Source organism: Stegostoma tigrinum, chromosome 12, assembly GCF_030684315.1.
Source record: "Stegostoma tigrinum isolate sSteTig4 chromosome 12, sSteTig4.hap1, whole genome shotgun sequence".
NCBI lineage: Eukaryota > Metazoa > Chordata > Chondrichthyes > Orectolobiformes > Stegostomatidae > Stegostoma > Stegostoma tigrinum.
Genome location: NC_081365.1, coordinates 15998464 through 16017408, shown reverse-complemented (window position 1 = coordinate 16017408; position 18945 = coordinate 15998464). Strand labels below are relative to the sequence as shown.

The window sequence follows — 18945 nt, the reverse complement described above, 5'->3', positions numbered from 1 at the left end:
CTGCTGGATGAATACTGCTTTCTTTCTGTGATAAACTTAAATGAATAGAAATGAGTTATTCTGTATTTTCAGTACACAATTAGAGATATTTGGCACTTTGTGCCTTTCTTTCCTCTGTTTAATTTAATGTAATTTTGTAAACTCAGTACCTCAAAAATTACAAAATGGATTTCCTGCCTACATGACCCAGGACCGTGTTTGTAGAACATATTACATCAGTAGCCACATCATACATTTTCAGCACTAACCGTCTAATACTTTCAGTTAATGACAAACGAGCATCTCTCATTTACAAAAGATAATGGCACCGGTTAGTTTACGTTAGCTCATATATTTTGGATAACATTTCAATGAACTCAGGGACTTGTGAAATTCTACTGTGACTTGTAGACTTCTCACCGCATTACTAATATGAAGAACTGGCCAGTTCCATATGTGATGACAGGCTCCTCTCAGCCTTACCCATCTTGTCAGCAAACTGCATGTACACTTTCAAATGTCGCCATCGTTTCTTATTTTCATTTTCTTTCTGTTGTTCAGTATTATTAAACTAGCTAATTTAAAAAGTGGAGTGTGAAAAAATGAATTCAGATTATTTTCAAAACAGGTAAAGAAAATCATTTTAGTTGTATTGGATGACTGGAGTTTAGCCGAACACTGGTATGGTCCAGTAAAAAGAGTGCTTCTTTCCTTTCCTCACCTTTTCACCGATTAGTTGGGTTATAGGGGGATGGGTTTGGGTGGGATGCTGTGAGGGACGGTGTGGACTTGGGCCAAAAGGCCTGTTTCCACACTGTAGGGATTCACTGAGGAGAACATGTGGGTGAAAGGAAGTACCTCTTGATTCCATTGTAATGCTTCCAGCAACGACTTGAAATTTGTGCCCCTTGGTTATTGACCTGCCTAAGGGAACTAGTTCCCTCTCTGTAGCTAAGTCTCTTAGAAAGTAGCACCAGCCTATCCCAGAGATGGTTAAAAAAAACTGCTGATGCTGGAGTCAAAGATAACACAGCGCGGAGCTGGAGGAGCACAGCAGGCCGGAGAGCATCAGAGGAGCAGGAAAGGTGACGTTTCTGGTCGGGATCCTTCTCAAGAAATGGGGCATTTCTGGCAGAGCTGCTGTGCTCCTGCAGCTCCACGCTGTGTTACCAGCCTATCCCATTCTTTCCCGACAACTAAATTCTCTATTTTTGGGCAATATACTCAGATTGGGAAGGAAATAAACCAACCATTATTACCCAGACAAGGTAAGGGCAGTATCAAACTGAAAGAAGAAAAAACATTCCATGTGGCAAAGATAAGTGGGAAATCAGAAGATTTAAAAGGCAGCAAAAAACGACCAAGAAAGAAGAGAGAAAATAAATTATGAAGGTGAACTGGCAAGTAACATAAAAACTGACCAGAGTTTCTTTAAACATATGGAAGGGAAGAAAAAGACCTCAGTGAACACCTTAGAGAAAAAGGCTGGGGAGCTAATAACAGGGATCCAGGAAATGCCAGAAGAGTTGCACAAATACTTTCCCAGTCTTTGTGGTAGACGACACTAATAGCATTCCAAAAGTGTTAACTAATCAAGGGGCTAAAGTGGGAGTGAGGGGAGGGAAATAATTAACGATTACTGGGGAAGAACAGCAGGACAATTATTGAGGCCAAAGCCTAGACCTGATGGGTTAGCTTCTAGGATTTTAAAGGAGGTAGCTGCGGAGATAATGGAGCACTGTTAGGGATCTTCCAAGAATCCTTACATTATGGAAAAGTCCCAGAGCACTGGAAAACTGCCAATGTACAGCCCTTACTCAAAAAGGGAGTGAGAAGAATGAAAGGCGGACTATAGACCAATTAGCTGAATGTCTATCATTAGGAAAAGTCAGACTATTTTGAAAGGTATAATAATAGAGCATTTTAGAAGTGTTTAATACAATCAAGCAAAGATTAAGACATGATCTAATTGCCATTTTCAAGTTATTAGTAGGAAAACACAGGGCAAAATAAGATAAACTATTTCCATTGGTTGGAGATTCTGGATGTCCAAAGATGTGCAAGGGTTATGTGGGCTGGCTGTGCTAAATTGACCACAGTGTCCAGGGATTTGCTATGTAAGGTGTGGGGCTACAGGGATAGGATAGATGGGTGAGCCTGGGAGCGATGCTGTTTGGAGGGTCAGTGTGAACTTGCTGGGCTGAATGGCTTGTTCCATATTGTAGGAATTCCATGATTATGTGCCCACAATGGTGACAGGCAAGGCATTCTGATTCAGTGAATGAAATTATGGTAGCATTCTTACAGTCCTCTGTGTCTGTGAAGTCACAAACGGTGCTAGTCATTGTGCAATCATTGGCAAACATCCACACTTCTTCCCTCATGATGGCAGGACATTCATTGATGAAGCATTTGAAGGTGTCCTCAAGTTAAGATGACTAATGTTCAACAACCTCAGTAATTTTTCCTTTGTGGCAAATATGACTCCAAACAGTAGTGAGTTTTCCCTGATTCCCATTGATTTTAGTTTTGCTCAGCCTCCTTGATGCCACAATTAGTTAAATGTAGCCTTGATATCAAGGGTAGTAACTCTGAGCTCACCTCTGGAATTCAGCTATCTTGCCTGTGCATGAACCAATGAGGTCAGGACCACAGTGGTCCTGCCAGGTCCTAGACTGAGCAGGTTGCTGCTAACCAAATGTTGCTTAATGCTTTTTCTTATGAAATTAGATTCAGGGTTGATAATTGATCACTTGGGTTTGTCCTGCTTTTTGTGCACAAGGAAATAAGTAGACAACTTTTCACATTGTTGGGTAGACACCAGTGTTGCAGCTATACCAGAATGGCTTAGCTAGAGGTGCAGCAAGTTCTGGGACCTAAGACGTCATTCTGTTGCCAAAGTCACAGAATCCCTACAATGTGGATACAGGCCATTCGGCCCAACAAGTCCACACTGGACCTCTGAAGAGCATCCCTTTCTGACTCATTCCCCTACCCCTGCATTTCCCCATGTCTAACTGACCTAAACATCCTTGGACACTGCAGGCAATTTCCCCTTGGTCAATCCACCTAGCCTGCACATCTTTGGACTGTGTGAGGATACCAGAGCACCCAGAGGGAACCCATGCAAACATGGGGAATATGTGCAAACTCCACACCTGAGGATGGAATTGAACCTTGGTCTCTGATGCTGTGAGGCAGCAGTGCTAACCACTGTGCCACCTCCTCCAGTGGGATACTACCTGCTGGTGGAAATATTGATTAAAATTACTTTGCACAATGGTGTTTTCACTGAATCCTGAAGAGCAGTAGCTTACTGGATAAGGGAGAAAAGTATCTACTGACTAACAAACTCAGGTTAGAGAATTTACTTACTAACTAATCAGCGCTCTTCTCTCACGCAGAATAAATGCTGGTTTTCTCCGTGAATTGGTATTCTTGCAAAATGTCCTGATGATGCAAGAAAAAACCTGCAACAAATGTATCTCTTTTTTAAAGTAATACCACAAGTAATATTAAGTAACATATAATGAGGGACAAAGCAGGAAATTGGCACTTGGTGATGATGCTCATTTGAACAGCTGGCGCAGTCATGATGGGTTGAATGGTTGCCTTCTGCACCATTTCACTGGCGTCATTCTGAGATATTGTAAAAGTTTACATTTTAAAGTTCCTGGACTATTACGTAGATATTCCCAGCAAGAACACTGTGTCCTTGATGTTTTTTATCCAGGAAAGGAGGTGAGGAGGGAGAGCTTACATTTCCCTCATCATCATCAATTCACCTTGATGTTACTGTTGATTTGAGGAGGTAAATAAAGGCGCTTACCGTTTTGCAAAAGCCAGGCAGTTCTTTAACTGAACAATGGTTTGGGAAAAACCGTGCATTGAAAATTAGGTCATTCCAGGCTCCTACATGCAGACAGGAAAGAATTATATTTGACAGGGTCAAATAAATCAGGATAACTGAGCCACATCCAATCCGTTTGCTTTCCCTTACAAGTAACAATATTTGAAAACAAATGTTCTTCATCATACAGATCAGATTTTTTTTTTGTTACTTCTTGACAGCCAAGACAGGAAAATTTGTGAACGCCGGATGTTTTGATCTATGGGAAGGAGGTAAGAAAGACATTTTAAGGGAGTACGGTTCTTTGTAGTCTCTGCTTCAACCTGCTGTAATCACCTCTCTACAGTTAGATGCCATGTATAACTTCTACACTAGGGCTGTATCTGATAAGGACTATCCTGCAGGCCTGCAGCAACTTTTTATTTGGGATCAGGGAAATTCCAATGAAATGGCAGAAGCAGCATTCAACACACTTGTTAGGAACTTTCGGAGTTTGTTTTCTGAAATTACGTGATTTTCTGAATATGGCGTGCCTCCAAAATATACCGCACAGCGAGACTGTCATGAGCCCCTCTGTCTGTCACCCTCAGATACCCTGGAAGGATAAATGATAGGAAGGTGACAGGATGGAATGCATCCAGGGTCAAGAAAGGACAGCTGGGAATGCCATGTGATCTCCTTCTCAAAGGTAGAAAGGAAAGTTTTGAGAGTGAGCTGTTATATGCTGAAGGCTTAAACATTCCATTTGTCACAAGGTGGGATACTTCTGTGCTGTAGGATAAGCAATTGCAGTGTGACTGAACAGTTCTTTCAAAGTTTCAGCACAGACACAAAGGAGTTCGTTTTATGTTGTATAATTCAGTGATTCATCAGAGTCTGGAAGGCAATGGCTGAGTGGTATTTTTGCTGGGCTGTTAACCCAGAGACCCAGGTAATGTTTTGGGGTCCTGGGTTTGAATCCCACCAGGGCAGTTGGTAGAATTTGAATTTATTTTTAAAAATTTGGAATTAAGTGTCTATGATGACCATGAATCCACTGTCAATTCTGAAAAAAAACCATTTGGTTCACTAATGTTCTTTAGGGAAAGAAACTACCATCCTTACCTGGACTGGCTGATATGTGACTCCAGACCCACAGAAATATGATTGACTCTTAACTGCCTTCTGGGCAACCAGGGATGGGCAATATATGTTGTCCTCGCCAGTATTGCTCTCAACCATCAAATGAATAAAAGAAAGTTTTGCAAATGTACACACTGATAGGTCGTGATCATATTGGAATATTAGAACCAGAATCACATATTGAATCAGCCGGCTTTTTAGCCTTGAAGTGTATTGAACATCTTTAATCTTTTACACCCTGTCAGATTTTTGGTCAACTTATGGACTTTAAACTTTGCATGGGCCGAGCTCTCTTGGAAGGGAAGGGCTGAACACGAGATCTTTACATTGATATTAAGCTTCGTTAATCATTACACTGCTGTTTTGAAACGTATGCAGGCTCCTGTAGTAACTCTGCACCATTTTTTTGCATCTCTGACTGCTCCTGAGATGATTTTCCTTCATTTTAACAACATGCAGTATATTGAAATACAGACAAATGAATGAATTAGGAATGTAGGCTATTTGATCAGTTGAACTTGTTCCATAATTTGATCAGTAATGGATCACCTATCTGTGGCCTCACCTCCATTTCTCTGTCCATCCACTATACCTGTTCACTCGCTTGTCAAATAAGAACTGCCGTAACTCAGCTGAGGCTGCCTCCAGTGCACGCTGGGTGTTGGAATCCTACAACTAAAATAAGGTAACATAACATCTTCAACATTGCAAAACACCCAAAAGTATTTCACAGGGGCTTAATCGATCAATATTTGACGCTCAGCCACATAAATCAATTTTATCACACGCGGCCAAAGAGTTTGCGCATAGGGGTAGGTTTTAAGGGATGCATTACAGGAAGAGGAATTATTTACAATTAATGACTTGGATAAGGGAAGTGCACTTACTGTTGCCAAGTTAGTGGATGACACAAAAGTGGGTGGGAAGGCAAACATTGAGAACGACAGTCTGTAGATGGATACAGACATGTTAAGCGAGTGGGCAAAAAGTTATCAGGTGGAACACAATATGAGAAAATGTGAGTTTATCTGGGAAGCATTGAAGGAGGAGCCAAATATTAACTAAATGGAGGAAAGCTGCAGAAAACTGTGGCACAGGGATTTGGGAGTCCTTGTGCATACCTCACAAGAACGTACCATCCAATTTCAGCAACACAGGCAAACAGAATGTTGGTCTATATTTCAAGGCGAATAGAGTATAATAATTGGCAGTTTTGCGGAAACTGTACAAGGCCCTAGCCAGACCACTGCTTGAATATTGTGAAGAATTTTGTGTTTCTTACCTAAGGAAAGCAATACTGACATTGAAGGCAATCCAGGGAGGTTCATTAGGCTGATCCTGTATGGGAGACTGTCTTATGAGGAGAGGCTGAGTGGGAATCAGAATATTGCGTGCAATTTTGACCCCCATATGTCGGGAAGGACGACTGGCCTGGAGTGGGTCCGGAGGAGGTTCATGAGGATGATTCCAGCAGTGAATATAACATAAGTGGAACATTTGAGGACTCTGGGTCGATGCTTAATGAAGTTTAGAGGGATGAGGAGAGTATCTAATTGAAACTTACAGAACATTGAATGGCCTGGATAGAGTGGGTGTTGGGAAGATGTTTCTGTTAGCACGAGAGACCAGGACCCGAGGGCACAGCCTTAGTGTAAAGGGAAGACCTTTTAGAACAAAAATGAGGAGAAACTTTTTCAGCCAGAGAGTGGTGAATCTTGGAAATCATTGCCACAGAAGGCTGTGGAGGCCAGGTCATCGAGTATGTTTAAGACTAAGACAGATAGGTTCTTGATTGTTAAGGGAATCAAAGATTATGGGGACAAAGCAGGAGAATAGGGTTGAGAAACCTATCAGCCATAATTGAATGGCAGAGCAGACTTGAATGGCCAAATGGCCTAAATTCTTCTATTTCTCATGGCCTAATTGCAGGAGGTTACTGAGATTGGGAGGAGTGAAGATGCAGGGGAATTGGAAAACAGGGGTGAGAATTTCACATCCTTAATTTCTTCTTTGTGTGTTCAGTATTCTAAGCATCCTGTACTACATTCAACAGCTTTAGCCCAATTGCACTTCTCAAATGCTGACTGAAGTATGTTTGTTATCTGTGTACTTATGGTGTCGTTAAATTTAATCGACAGATAATTCAGGACAAATGATTGAATTTATTAAAAAAGCACCAGATGGATCTCTCATCTTGATGGCAACATTTGATGATAGTTCTACCAGGTGAGTAGAAAATAGCCCCACAGTCATGTTAACATTAGATGGAGTGAACAAATAAAGACAGGACAGACGTAGCAGTGTGCCACGGTGACTGAATCAACCGCACTCCGTTTTTATGAACGCCCCAGTCACACTGTATTGATTGAATATGGTGGCTATTGAAGTGAAGCCTGAACTCAGGATGTTCGAAAGCAGTTTTTAGCCAATTGAATAGCAAAATGTGGACCGGCTAGTCACTATCTTTCTTTAGGTGGAAGATCAGTGGGGTATTGGTTTTGAGTGTGGTGTAGGTGAGACAAAATTAGTTTCTACCAAGAAGACTGAGGAGGTTCAGTAACCTCACCTTGGTCTACAATGCTCCATGGCAAAGCCAATGATTGATCACACAGCTTAACTTATTCATAGAACCTACAGATCTGTTGACAATGCAGGCATTGATTCCAATGTATTCCAGATAATCTCACAAATCAAAAGCCTTGCGACTAGAATAGTGTTGCCTGGATAAGCCCTGTACCGATACTTTTACACATGCTTTACGGTTTCTATTCCTTTCTTCACACTAACTGGCATCTCAGTTCCTTGGTTTCAAGTGCGGGTCATCTCTCCCTGAAAAGGTAAGAGAGTAAGCTGTGAAATAGGCAAACAGGAGTTCCACTTCAAGCTTCAAAATCTCCCCTCTCCCTACCGCATCCCAAAACCAGCCCAGCTCGTCCCCGCCTCCCTAACCTGTCCTTCCTCCCACCTATGCCCACCTCCCACCTCAAGCCCCACCCCCATCCCCTACCTACTAACCTAATCCCGCCCCCTTGACCTGTCCGTCTTCCCTGGACGGAGCTATCTCCTCCCTACCTACACTCACCTTTACTGGCTCCATCCCCGCCTCTTTGACCCGCCTGTCTCCTCTCCACATATTTTCTCCTCTCCACATGTTCTATCCACCTCCCCCTCTCCTCCCTACTTATTTCAGAACCCCCTTCCCCTCCCCCAATTTCTGAAGAAGGGTCTAGGCCCAAAATGCCAGCCTTCTTGCTCCTCTGATGCTGCTTGGTCTGCAGTGTGCATCCAGCTGTACACCTTGCTAACTCAGGAGTTCCACTAATGTGCATTTCTCAGCAGACTGACTTTGGGAATGAATGTGAAATTACATTTAAGTACATTTCAGAGTCTGTTGTAATGTAGGAATTGGAGCAAACAATTTGAAAACTGCAAGCTCTCAGGAACAGTGGTGATAATAACATTGAGATAGTATGATTTAATTAATGTTGGTATCGGGGAGAAGATTAGCCAGTACACTGGGGTAAACTCCTGGTTTCTTCTCAAAATGGTGCCACAAAGAGATTTTACTTCCACCTGGTAGAATGGACAGGGAGTCATCTTCATTTCTCATCTGAAAAATGACATGTCATACGCTGCAGTGCTCCCTCAGTACTGTGGCGGAGTGTCAGGCGAGAACATTAGATAGCAATCAGGGTGGGAACTTGTCTTCATCAATACAACAGCAGGTCAGGCAGCATCAGAGAAGCAAGAAAGTTGTCGTTCTGGGGTTAGGAATCTTGTGTTTGTTTTTTGCAGGAGCTGATGAACACAGAGTTCAGTTCCATAAATTCAATATTCTAAGATGCAGTTTTGGTCAACCAAAGCAACGTGTGGTAAAAATGAAATGAACTCAGTTTAATGACATTTTTAAAGACACGAGAGGTGACAAAATTTGTCTTGAGCAAGTAAGTATTGGGGGAGAAGTTGCCAGCTTGTGTTAAAAGGGACATATCATTAATCCTTAAAGAATCTGCTGTGTAAGTTTCACCAATTGCTTAAGTCAGAAGTGCCAGTTAGCACTTGTTTAATGTGGTTCTGTCAATTTTATTTTAGTGAGGCCAACTCACCAAAATTGGTAGAGTTCATGCATATGGCACTGGGCTCAATTTGTGCTGGCAACCTCTTCTTCCCCAATACTTACTTGCTCAAGACAAATTTTGTCATCTCTCCAATGTCTTTAAAAATGTCATTAAACTGAGTTCATTTCATTTAGGCGGATGCTAAAGATCATAAGGTACTGCACCAATGTGCGGGAGGGGTTCTCGTGGTGGACTAGTCAGTGTTTCACCCTTCAGACAACTGCACACATCAGCAAATCATCTGATTACTCATCTCACGTGCTATTTTCAGGGAGCTGTTTATGCATGTCGGTTGCTCATCTTACCAACAGCAAATAATGACTGCACTTTAGAATGTTACATTATTTGGGAGACACCTTGCAGCATCCTGTCCATGTTACAATCTTCTGTAAATGTGAACATTCTCTCTTTTATCTGGTGCTAGCATTTATAACTAAACAAATAAACAAACTTCTCACTGTAACTTTCAATATCAATTGCTCCTCAAACCAAGTTATAGGTGGAACAGCATTCCTTTTATTCTGATGGTGCAATAAGCCACAAACATAACCTGACACGACCACAGCCTTTTATTCAAAAGGAATGGAGCGTAAAAATAAGGAGGTTTCGCTAAAACTACACAAGGCAAACTAGTCAGACCAGAGATAGAATACTGCCAACAGGTTTGGTTTCTTACGTCAAGAAAGGCGTTGGAGACAATGGGCAAGTAATATTGCTGCGAGACTATTAATGTAAAGGTCGAGGTAATGTTTAAGGAACATAGGTTCGAGTCCTGCCATAATAAGTGGTCAAATTTCAATTCAATAAAAATCTGGTATTAAGTGTTTAACAATGACTATGAAGCTGTTGTCAATTGTCAGCGGAAAACCCAACTGCTTCACTAATGCCCTTTTGGGAAAGAAACTGTTTGAATCGTTAAAAAGCTTACCTCGAGTGCCGGTGCCTTCCATTTCTGGTTGCAGCGGGAGCTTGGAGCAGGACCCTGTCAGGAAGCCGGTGAGTCACGGTTTTTGAATCTTTTTAAAAAGTTTACCTCGTGAATAGGCAGAGGGACGCTGAGCAGGAGCCGATACGGGACTGGTGAGTGAGTGAGGTAATATATTTGTGTGGTTGCGTTACCCGAAACACTACCCGGGTAATAAAATGTGAGGCTGGATGAACACAGCAGGCCAAGCAGCATCTCAGGAGCACAAGGGTAGTGTCACCCACCCATCCTCGTCCTCTAACCAAAAAAAAGGTCTGTGTGCCTGATTGGTAAGGTAACAAGTTTATTTTTTATTTTTTTTTAAGCCTTTGGGAATTTAGAATAATGGGAACGGAGGTCAGGGCAGTTGAATGTTCCTCCTGCAGAATGTGGGAGGTACGCGTCACCACTAGTGCCCCTGCTGACTACATCTGCGGGATGTGCACCCAACTCCAGCTCCTTGAAAACCGCGTTAGGGAACTGGAGCTGGAGCTGGATGAACTTCGGATCATTCGGGAGGCAGAGGGGGCTATTGAGAGGAGTTACTGGGAGGTAGTCACTCCTCAAGTACAGGAAAAAGGCAGATGGGTTACGGTCAGGGGACGGAAAGGGAAGCGGCAGGCAGTGCAGGGATCCCCTGTGGCCATTCCCCTCAACAATAAGTTTACCGTTTTGGATACTGTTGGGGGGGATGACTTACCAGGGGAAAGCAATGGGGCACAGGTCTCTGGCACAGAGTCTGTCCCTGCTGCTCAGAAGGGAAGGGGGAAGAGGAGCAGAGCATTAGTCTTTGGGGACTCCATAGTTAGGGGGACAGATAGGAGGCTCTGTGGGGACGAGAGAGACTCACGGTTGGTGTGTTGCCTCCCAGGTGCGAGGGTGCGTGATGTCTCTGATCGTGTTTTTGGGATCCTTAAGGGGGAGGGGGAGCAGCCCCATGTCGTGGTCCACATTGGCACCAACGACAGAGGTAGAAAGAGAGACGGGGATTTAAGGCAGGAATTCAGGGAGCTAGGATGGAAGCTGAGAGCTAGGACGAACAGAGTTGTTGTCTCTGGTTTGTTGCCCGTGCCATGTGCCAGTGAGGCGAGGAATAGGGAGAGAGAGGAGTTGAACACGTGACTACAGGGATGGTGCAGGAGGGAGGGTTTTGGATTCTTGGCTCATTGGGCCTCTTTCTGGGGTAGGTGGGACCTCTACAAGCAAGATGGTCTTCACCTGAACCAGAGGGGTACCGATATCCTGGGGGGGAAATTTGCTAAGGCTGTTCGGGTGGGTTTTAACTAATTCAGCAGGGGGATGGGCACCAAAATTGTAGTTCGACTATAGAAAAGGTTGAGAGTAGGGTGGTCCGAAATAAAGTTTCAGGGAAGCAAGATGGCACCGGCAAGCAAGAAGTTGGATTGCAGTGTGTCTACTTCAATGCCAGGAGCATCCGGAAGAAGGTGGGTGAACTTGCAGCATGGGTTAGTACCTGGGACTTCGATGTTGTGGCCATTTCGGAGACATGGATAGAGCAGGGACAGGAATGGTTGTTGCAGGTTCCGGGATTTAGATGTTTCAGTAAGAACAGAGAAGATGGTAAAAGGGTTGGAGGTGTGGCATTGTTGGTCAAGGACAGTATTACAGTTGCAGAAAGGATGTTTGGGGACTCGTCAACTGAGGTAGTATGGGTTGAGGTTAGAAACAGGAAAGGAGAGGTCACCTTGTTGGGAGTTTTCTATAGGCCTCCAAATAGTTCCAGAGATGTAGAGCAAAGGATAGCAAAGATGATTCTCGATAGGAGTGAGAGAGACAGGGTAGTTGTCATGGGGGACTTCAACTTTCCAGATATTGACTGGGAACACTATAGTTCGAGTACTATAGATGGGTCAGTTTTTGTCCAGAGAGTGCAGGAGGGCTTCCTGACACAATATGCGGATAGGCCAACAAGGGGCGAAGCCACATTAGATTTGGTACTGGGTAATGAGCCCGGCCAGGAGTTACATTTGGAAGTAGGTGAGCACTTTGGTGATAGCGATCACAATTCTGTTATGTTTACTTTAGTGATGGAAAGGGATAGGTGTATACCACTGGGCAAGAGTTATAGCTGGGGGAAAGGCAATTACGAGGAGATTAGGCAAGATTTAGGGAGCATAGAATGGGGAAGGAAACTGCAGGGGATGGGCACATTAGAAATGTGGAGCTTATTCAAGGAAAAGCTCCTGTGTGTCCTAGATAAATATGTACCTGTCAGGCAGGGAGGAAGCTGTAGAGTGCGGGAGCCATGGTTTACGAAGGAGGTGGAATCTCTCTTCAAGAGGAAGAAGAAGGCTTATGTTAGGATGAGATGTGAAGGCTCAGTTGGGGCACTTGGGGGCTACGAGATAGCCAGGAAAGACCTGAAGAGAGAGCTCAGAAGAGCCAGGAGGAGACATGAGAAGTTGTTGGCGGATAGGATCAGGGTAAACCCTAAGGCTTTCTATTGGTATTTAAGGAATAAAAGAATGACGAAAGTAAGATTAGGCCCAATCAAGGATAGTAGTGGTAAGTTGTGTGTGGAGTCAGATGAGATAGGGGAAGGGCTAAATGAATATTTTTCAACAGCATTCACTCTAGAAAATGACAATGTTTTCGAGGAGAATACAGAGATACAGGCTACTAGACTAGGTGGGATTGAGGTTCACATGAAAGAGGTATTAGAAATCCTTCAGAAGGTGAAGATAGATAAGGCCCCTGGGCCGGATGGGATTTATCCTCGGATCCTCTGGGAAGCCAGGGAGGAGATTGCCGAGCCTCTGGCATTGATCTTTAACTTGTCATTGTCTACAGGAATAGTGCCAGATGACTGGAGGATAGCAAATGTGGTTCCCCTGTTCAAGAAGGCGAGTAGAGACAACCCTGGTAATTATAGACCAGTGAGCCTTACCTCAGTTGTCAGTAAAGTGTTGGAAAAGGTTATAAGGGATAGGATTTATAATCATCTAGAAAAGAATAAATTGATTAGGGATAGTCAGCACGGTTTTGTGAAGGGAAGGTCGTGCCTCACAAACCTTATCACAAACCTTCTTTGAGAAGGTGAGTAAACCGGTTGATGTGGTGTATATGGATTTCAGCAAGGCATTCGATAAGGTTCCCCACAATAGGCTATTTTACAAAATGCGGAGGAATGGAATTGTAGGAGATATAGCAATTTGGATCAGAAATTGGCTTGCTGAAAGAAGACAGAGGGTGGTAGTTGGTGGGAAATGTTCATCCTGGAGACCAGTTACTAGTGGTGTACCGCAAGGGTCGGTTTTGGGTCCACTGCTGTTTGTCATTTTTATAAATGACCTGGATGAGGGCGTAGAAGGATGGGTTAGTAAATTTGCAGACGACACTAAGGTCGGTGGAGTTGTGGATAGTGACGAAGGATGCTGTAGTTTGCAGAGAGACATAGATAAGCTGCAGAGCTGGGCTGAGAGGTGGCAAATGGAGTTTAATGCGGACAAGTGTGAGGTGATGCACTTTGGTAGGAGTAACCAGAAGGCAAAGTACTGGGCTAATGGTAAGATTCTTAGGAGTGTAGATGAGCAGAGAGATCTCGGTGTCCATGTACACAGATCCTTGAAAGTTGCCACCTAGGTTGACAGGGCTGTTAAGAAGGCACACAGTGTTTTAGCTTTTATTAATAGAGGGATCGAGTTCCGGAACCAAGAGGTTATGGTGAAGCTGTACAAAACTCTGGTGCGGCCGCACTTGGAGTATTGTGTACAGTTCTGGTCACCGCATTTTCAGAAGAATGTGGAAGCTTTGGAAAGGGTGCAGAGGAGATTTACTAGGATGTTGCCTGGTATGGAGGGAAGGTCTTACGAGGAAAGGCTGAGGCACTTGAGGCTGTTTTCATTAGAGAGAAGAAGGTTGAGAGGTGACTTAATTGAAACATGTAAAATAATCAGAGGGTTAGATAGGGTGGATAGGGAGAGCTTTTGTCTGAGGATGGTGACGGCGAGCACGAGGGGGCATAGCTTTAAATTGAGGGGTGAAAGATATAGGACAGATGTCAGAGGTAGTTTCTTTACTCAGAGAGTAGTCAGGGAATGGAACGCTTTGCCTGCAACGGTAGTAGATTCGCCAACTTTAAGTACATTTAAGTCGTCATTGGACAAGCATATGGACGTACATGGAATAGTGTAGGTTAGATGGGCTTGAGATCGGTATGACAGGTCGGCACAACATCGAGGGCCGAAGGCCTGTACTGTGCTGTAATGTTCTATGTTCTATGTATTACTGGTCTGGTTTACATTTGACTCCAAACCCACAGCAATGTGGTTAACTCCTAGCTGCCCTCAGTTCGACATGGGCAATAAAGCTGGCCTGGCCAGGGCCACCCACATCTAGAGAATGGCCATTTTAAAAAGGAAAGTCCAGAGAAGGTTGTATGGGCTGATTCCAGGAATGTGGAGAGGTTGGTTGATTGGACTTTATTCATTGGAGTTGAGAAGAATGAGATGCAACCTTATTGAAACATGCAAAATTCCTAGGGGACTTGACAAGGCAGATGTGGAAAGATTGTCTGCCTTTTCAGCGGAGTCTAAGACCAGATGGCATCATTTTGGAATATACTTTGCTTGGGTTCCTTGATGCCACACTTGGTCAAACGTTGCCTTGATTTCAAGGGCAGACTGTCTCAACCACCTCTTGGAATTCAGCTCTGTTGTCTATGTTTGGATAAAGGTTGTAATGAAATCAGGCGCCAACAGAATCTAATCTGGGCACTGATGAGAAAGTAATTGGCGCGTAAAAGTCCCTTAGTACTGTTGAAGATGCCTTCCATCACTTTTCTGACAATTAAGACTAGACTTATACGGTGGTAATTGGGTCATCTTAGGTTTGGCCTGCTTTTCCGGACTGTGTATACAACATCAATTTCATTGTGAAATAGTATTGCATAAGTACCAGAGCAGTTTGGCTAGGGAGGCAACAGGTTCTGGAGCACAGATTAATTCACACTTGGTTTTATTTTGGAGGAGGGGAATTTCAGGGCAGTCTGCAGTGGGCCTCCTACACACTGTGGCACTGGACACACTCTGCCGGATTGATTATCATATTTAAGCAAACTCAGTTGACATGAGCAGGAATGTTGCACGTCTGCCCCAGAATCACAGTGATCTTGATATTTGCTTGGACAGGATGCTAGACACTCAGCAATGACTTATGACCATTCCATTCCTACCCAAAAACAAAGTCAACTGTTAGCTCAGATGCACACTCCAACACAAAATGTGCCTCTGATTGGGTTCCAAACAATGAAGGAAAAGTCTTGGCAAATCTTCAGATTAATAAGAAACAAAGGTTCAGCATCTGGCCTGAGTGGGATCTCTTGTCACGTTCTACTCTGTAGCGATCCTCACCATGTTACACATGTGTATAACGGCCTTTTCTGATTACTCCAAGGCTGAACAAAGAAGCTAAGACATATATTGAGGGGTTGGGTAGCAAGCTGATACAGAATCTGCACTTGCGAGGAAACTGGGTCTTTCTTGGCTCGAAAGGATTCACGCTACCAGAGAACTTTCAGAGGGAGAAGGTTGGTGAACTAAAGATTTTTTGCGTAACTTCATTGAAAATTGTTAGGTTCTGTACCTGCATAACAGTCAGGATCCGCTGCTGTTAAACAGTGATGGTGACAGTAGGCTTAAGGAAATTCTGTTAGAGATTTCCTAGTTGGTCATGGCTTCACACCTGTTGATTATTATGATCCAGTTACATAGATGTCTAAGTTCAAATTTCTTGCACAGCTCACCTGCCAGTTATCAGGCAACCGTTTCTTTTCGAAAGAAAATCAAAAAATACAGTGAATTCTCCAATATAGAGTGTTATGATCTCAGCTGATGTATTATTGGACAAGGCACATTCCAGAGTAAGATTATGGAACTAAGAATTTTTTTGATCAAGAACTGTTTGCTAATACCAAACTTACCCATTGTCTCAAGGACAAGAGCTTCAAGAAACTCAAATGGGAAAAAAAATATTATTTTTAACAACAACAGCAGGGTGCTGATTAGTTAGGCTATTATTGACATGGAGATGCAGCAAGAACAGTTAACTGTCAATCTTAATTTTCTGACCAGGCAGGTAGATTCCAATTGGTCAGGGGATGTAGCAAAGATTGGCTGTGTCCATAATGTCCCTTTTTTTCCATAAAAGCGCATTATCTGCACAAATTCTTTTAGCCTACATAAAACAGAGTGTTATGAATTTGTATGTGGGGCTTCCAGCATGCAAATGCATCACAACATGACCCCATCTGATGATCTTAAATTGATTTCTGGAGTAGCTCTTAGTCTGCATGTTTTAATGAATGATTTCCAATAGCAGAGTTATTTTGAATGGTCGATATACACATTCTAAAGTTTGAAAGCACTGTTTGGTTGACCCTGAACAGACTGCTGTGAATGATCAATGGGACATGTTATTTGATATGGTCTGGCAGTCATTGGGATGTAGAGCCTACATATCAGGCATCACACAGCCACTGAATCTCATATATCATATTACTACTCACCTGTGTGGTAGGCAAAACATTGTTTGACGTGATAGCATCATCCAGTTAGTGGAAAAAAACCACTCATGAATCGGTCTAGGCCTGAAACGTCAGCTTTCCTGCTCCTAAGATGCTGCTTGGCCTGCTGTGTTCATCCAGCTCTACACTTTGTTATCTCAGATTCTCCAGCATCTGCAGTTCCTATTATCTCTATCATGGATACGCTGTATTGCACTATGATTGAAAACTTTGAAACACCTTCCCTTCTGGGGTAATCTGAGCTAGATAAGTCAAGCTTACACAATGAACAGCTGACGATGGCCCTGTTCACCCAGTTGCCAATATGATTAAACTTGTGTCTAGGTCTGTAGGAATGACATTTCTTCCAAGATTACATTTAGGTAGCCTCCAGGTGCAGAACATGAGGCATGGACTCATGCCTAAAACAGGTGAAGTGTATTTGCATGTCTGCTGATGTGGTGAGGATCTGGAAAAGTTGAAGGAAAATTCAACAGTTATTCGAGTGAGTGGGTCTGATTTGAATTTTTGAAATAACAAAATCAACTGCGGAATCCATTTTAATTCCTCTTCCTATTTCGGAGAGGCAAAGCAAAGACTCATTTCTCGACAGAAACATGACTAGTGTTTTCCATTTTTATTACAGATTATCAACGTGGAGGGTACAAATAATCAGTATGGGAGCTGGCCAGCAGAGATCCAGATTGATGGCTGTTTCTCACCAAAGACTGACTACCTGTAACAAGCACTTGCAGCTCTCCGTGTCTTTCACAACTCAACTTCCCTATTCTCAGGAAAGATTTCCAAAACTGAGCCATTGGACTCAAAATGGTAACTGTTTCTCTCTCCACTGATGCTGCTAGTCCTGCTCAGTTTCTCCAACACTTTTATTTCAGATCTCCAGCAATGCCATTTCACTTTTATTCACTGACTTATTACTAGGTTCAGATGTATGGGTGATGGTCATAGCAGTAGGCTGAAAACTGTCACTGGAAATAGCATCAAATTAGCTGAAGGAGCAAAAAGAAAGATTCACACTTCATCAGGTCAAACAAAGCAAATCAAACAGAAAAGGTGAGATAGCAAGAACTGCAGATGCTGCAGTCAGACATAACACAGTTTAGAGCTGGATGAACACAGCAGGTCAGGCAGGATCAGGGGAGCAGCAAAGCTGACGTTTTGGATCAGGACTTTTCAAGAACACAAAATGTCAACCTTCCCTGCTCCTCTGACACTGCTTGGCCTGCTGTGTTCCTCCAGCTCCACACACTGTTATATCAAACACAAAAGGTGTCATTTTAACCCAATTTCTCATGTTGGCGGGGGAGAGTGGGATGAAACCCTGGTTTCTCACCCAGCTCAATTTCACTTTCCATTCAGACATTGTATAAATCAGACTATGTACTTGATCCTGTCAACATGCCAACAGGGGGATGTGTCTTAACATTTCCACCAGAGTTACCCAGCTTCTTGAATCAAATGAACACCTGTATTACCGGCTCCAGCCACCTCCTCTTTACCATGGATGTGAAATCCCTTTACACATCCATTCCCCACCAGGAGGGTCTTAGGGCTCTCTGCTTCTTCCTGGCACAATGACCTGACCTGTCCCCACCCACCACCACCCTCCTCTGCTTGGCCAAGCTTGTCCTCACCCTCAACAACTTCTCTTTCAACTCCTCTCATTTTCTTCAGGTAAGAGGGGTTGCCACATGGGCCCTAGCTATGCTTGTCTTTTCGTGGGGTACGTGGAACATTTCTTGTTCCAGTCCTATTCCGGCCCCACCCACAACTCTTTCTCTGATACATCGATAATGTCATCGGTGTTGCTTCCCAATCTCGTCTGAAATTGGAAAACTTCACCAATTTCGCCTCCAATTTCCACCCTGCCCTCACTTTCACCTGGTCTATCTCTGGGTCCTCCCTTCCCTTCCTCGACATTTCTGTTTCCATTTCTGGGGATAGACTGGCCACTAATATCCATTACAAACCCACTGACTCCCACAGCTACTTGGACTATACATCCTCACACCCCACTTCCTGTAAAGACTACATCCCATTCTCTCAGTTCCTGTGTCTCCATCGCATATGTTCAAGTGAGACCAACTTTGACAAGGGAGCTTCTGAAATGTCCACATTCTTCCTCAACCAAGGATTTCCCAGCTCCATTGTCGACAGGGCCCTCAACCAGGTCCAACCCATCTCCTGCACTTCTGCCCTCACTCCTTCTCTTCCATCCCACAACAGTGATAGGGTTCCCCTTATCCTCACCCACCATCCCACCAGCATCCACATCCAGAAGATCATCAGACGCCGTTTCCGCCACCTCCAGCAAGATGTCACGACCAGACACATATTCCCCTCCCCTCCCTTGTCTGCCTTCCGCAGG

The 18945-nt window shown here is 43.6% G+C and overlaps 1 protein-coding gene across 2 annotated transcripts in view; it reads left to right on the top strand.

Moving 5' to 3' along the window:
• LOC125457211 (protein FAM3B-like) overlaps positions 1–18372 on the top strand; it is a 42369-nt gene extending 23997 nt beyond the window's left edge. The window contains exons 5-8 of one of the 2 annotated variants that reach the window (XM_048541126.2): positions 4051–4101; positions 7090–7177; positions 15449–15581; positions 17203–18372. In XM_048541126.2, the coding sequence (XP_048397083.1) occupies positions 4051–4101; positions 7090–7177; positions 15449–15581; positions 17203–17298 (368 nt within the window). In that variant the 3' untranslated portion in view covers positions 17299–18372. The remainder of the gene's footprint in view (positions 1–4050; positions 4102–7089; positions 7178–15448; positions 15582–17202) is intronic. The other variant, XM_048541127.2, reaches the window with a different exon arrangement.
• The last annotated feature ends 573 nt before the right edge of the window (positions 18373–18945 follow it).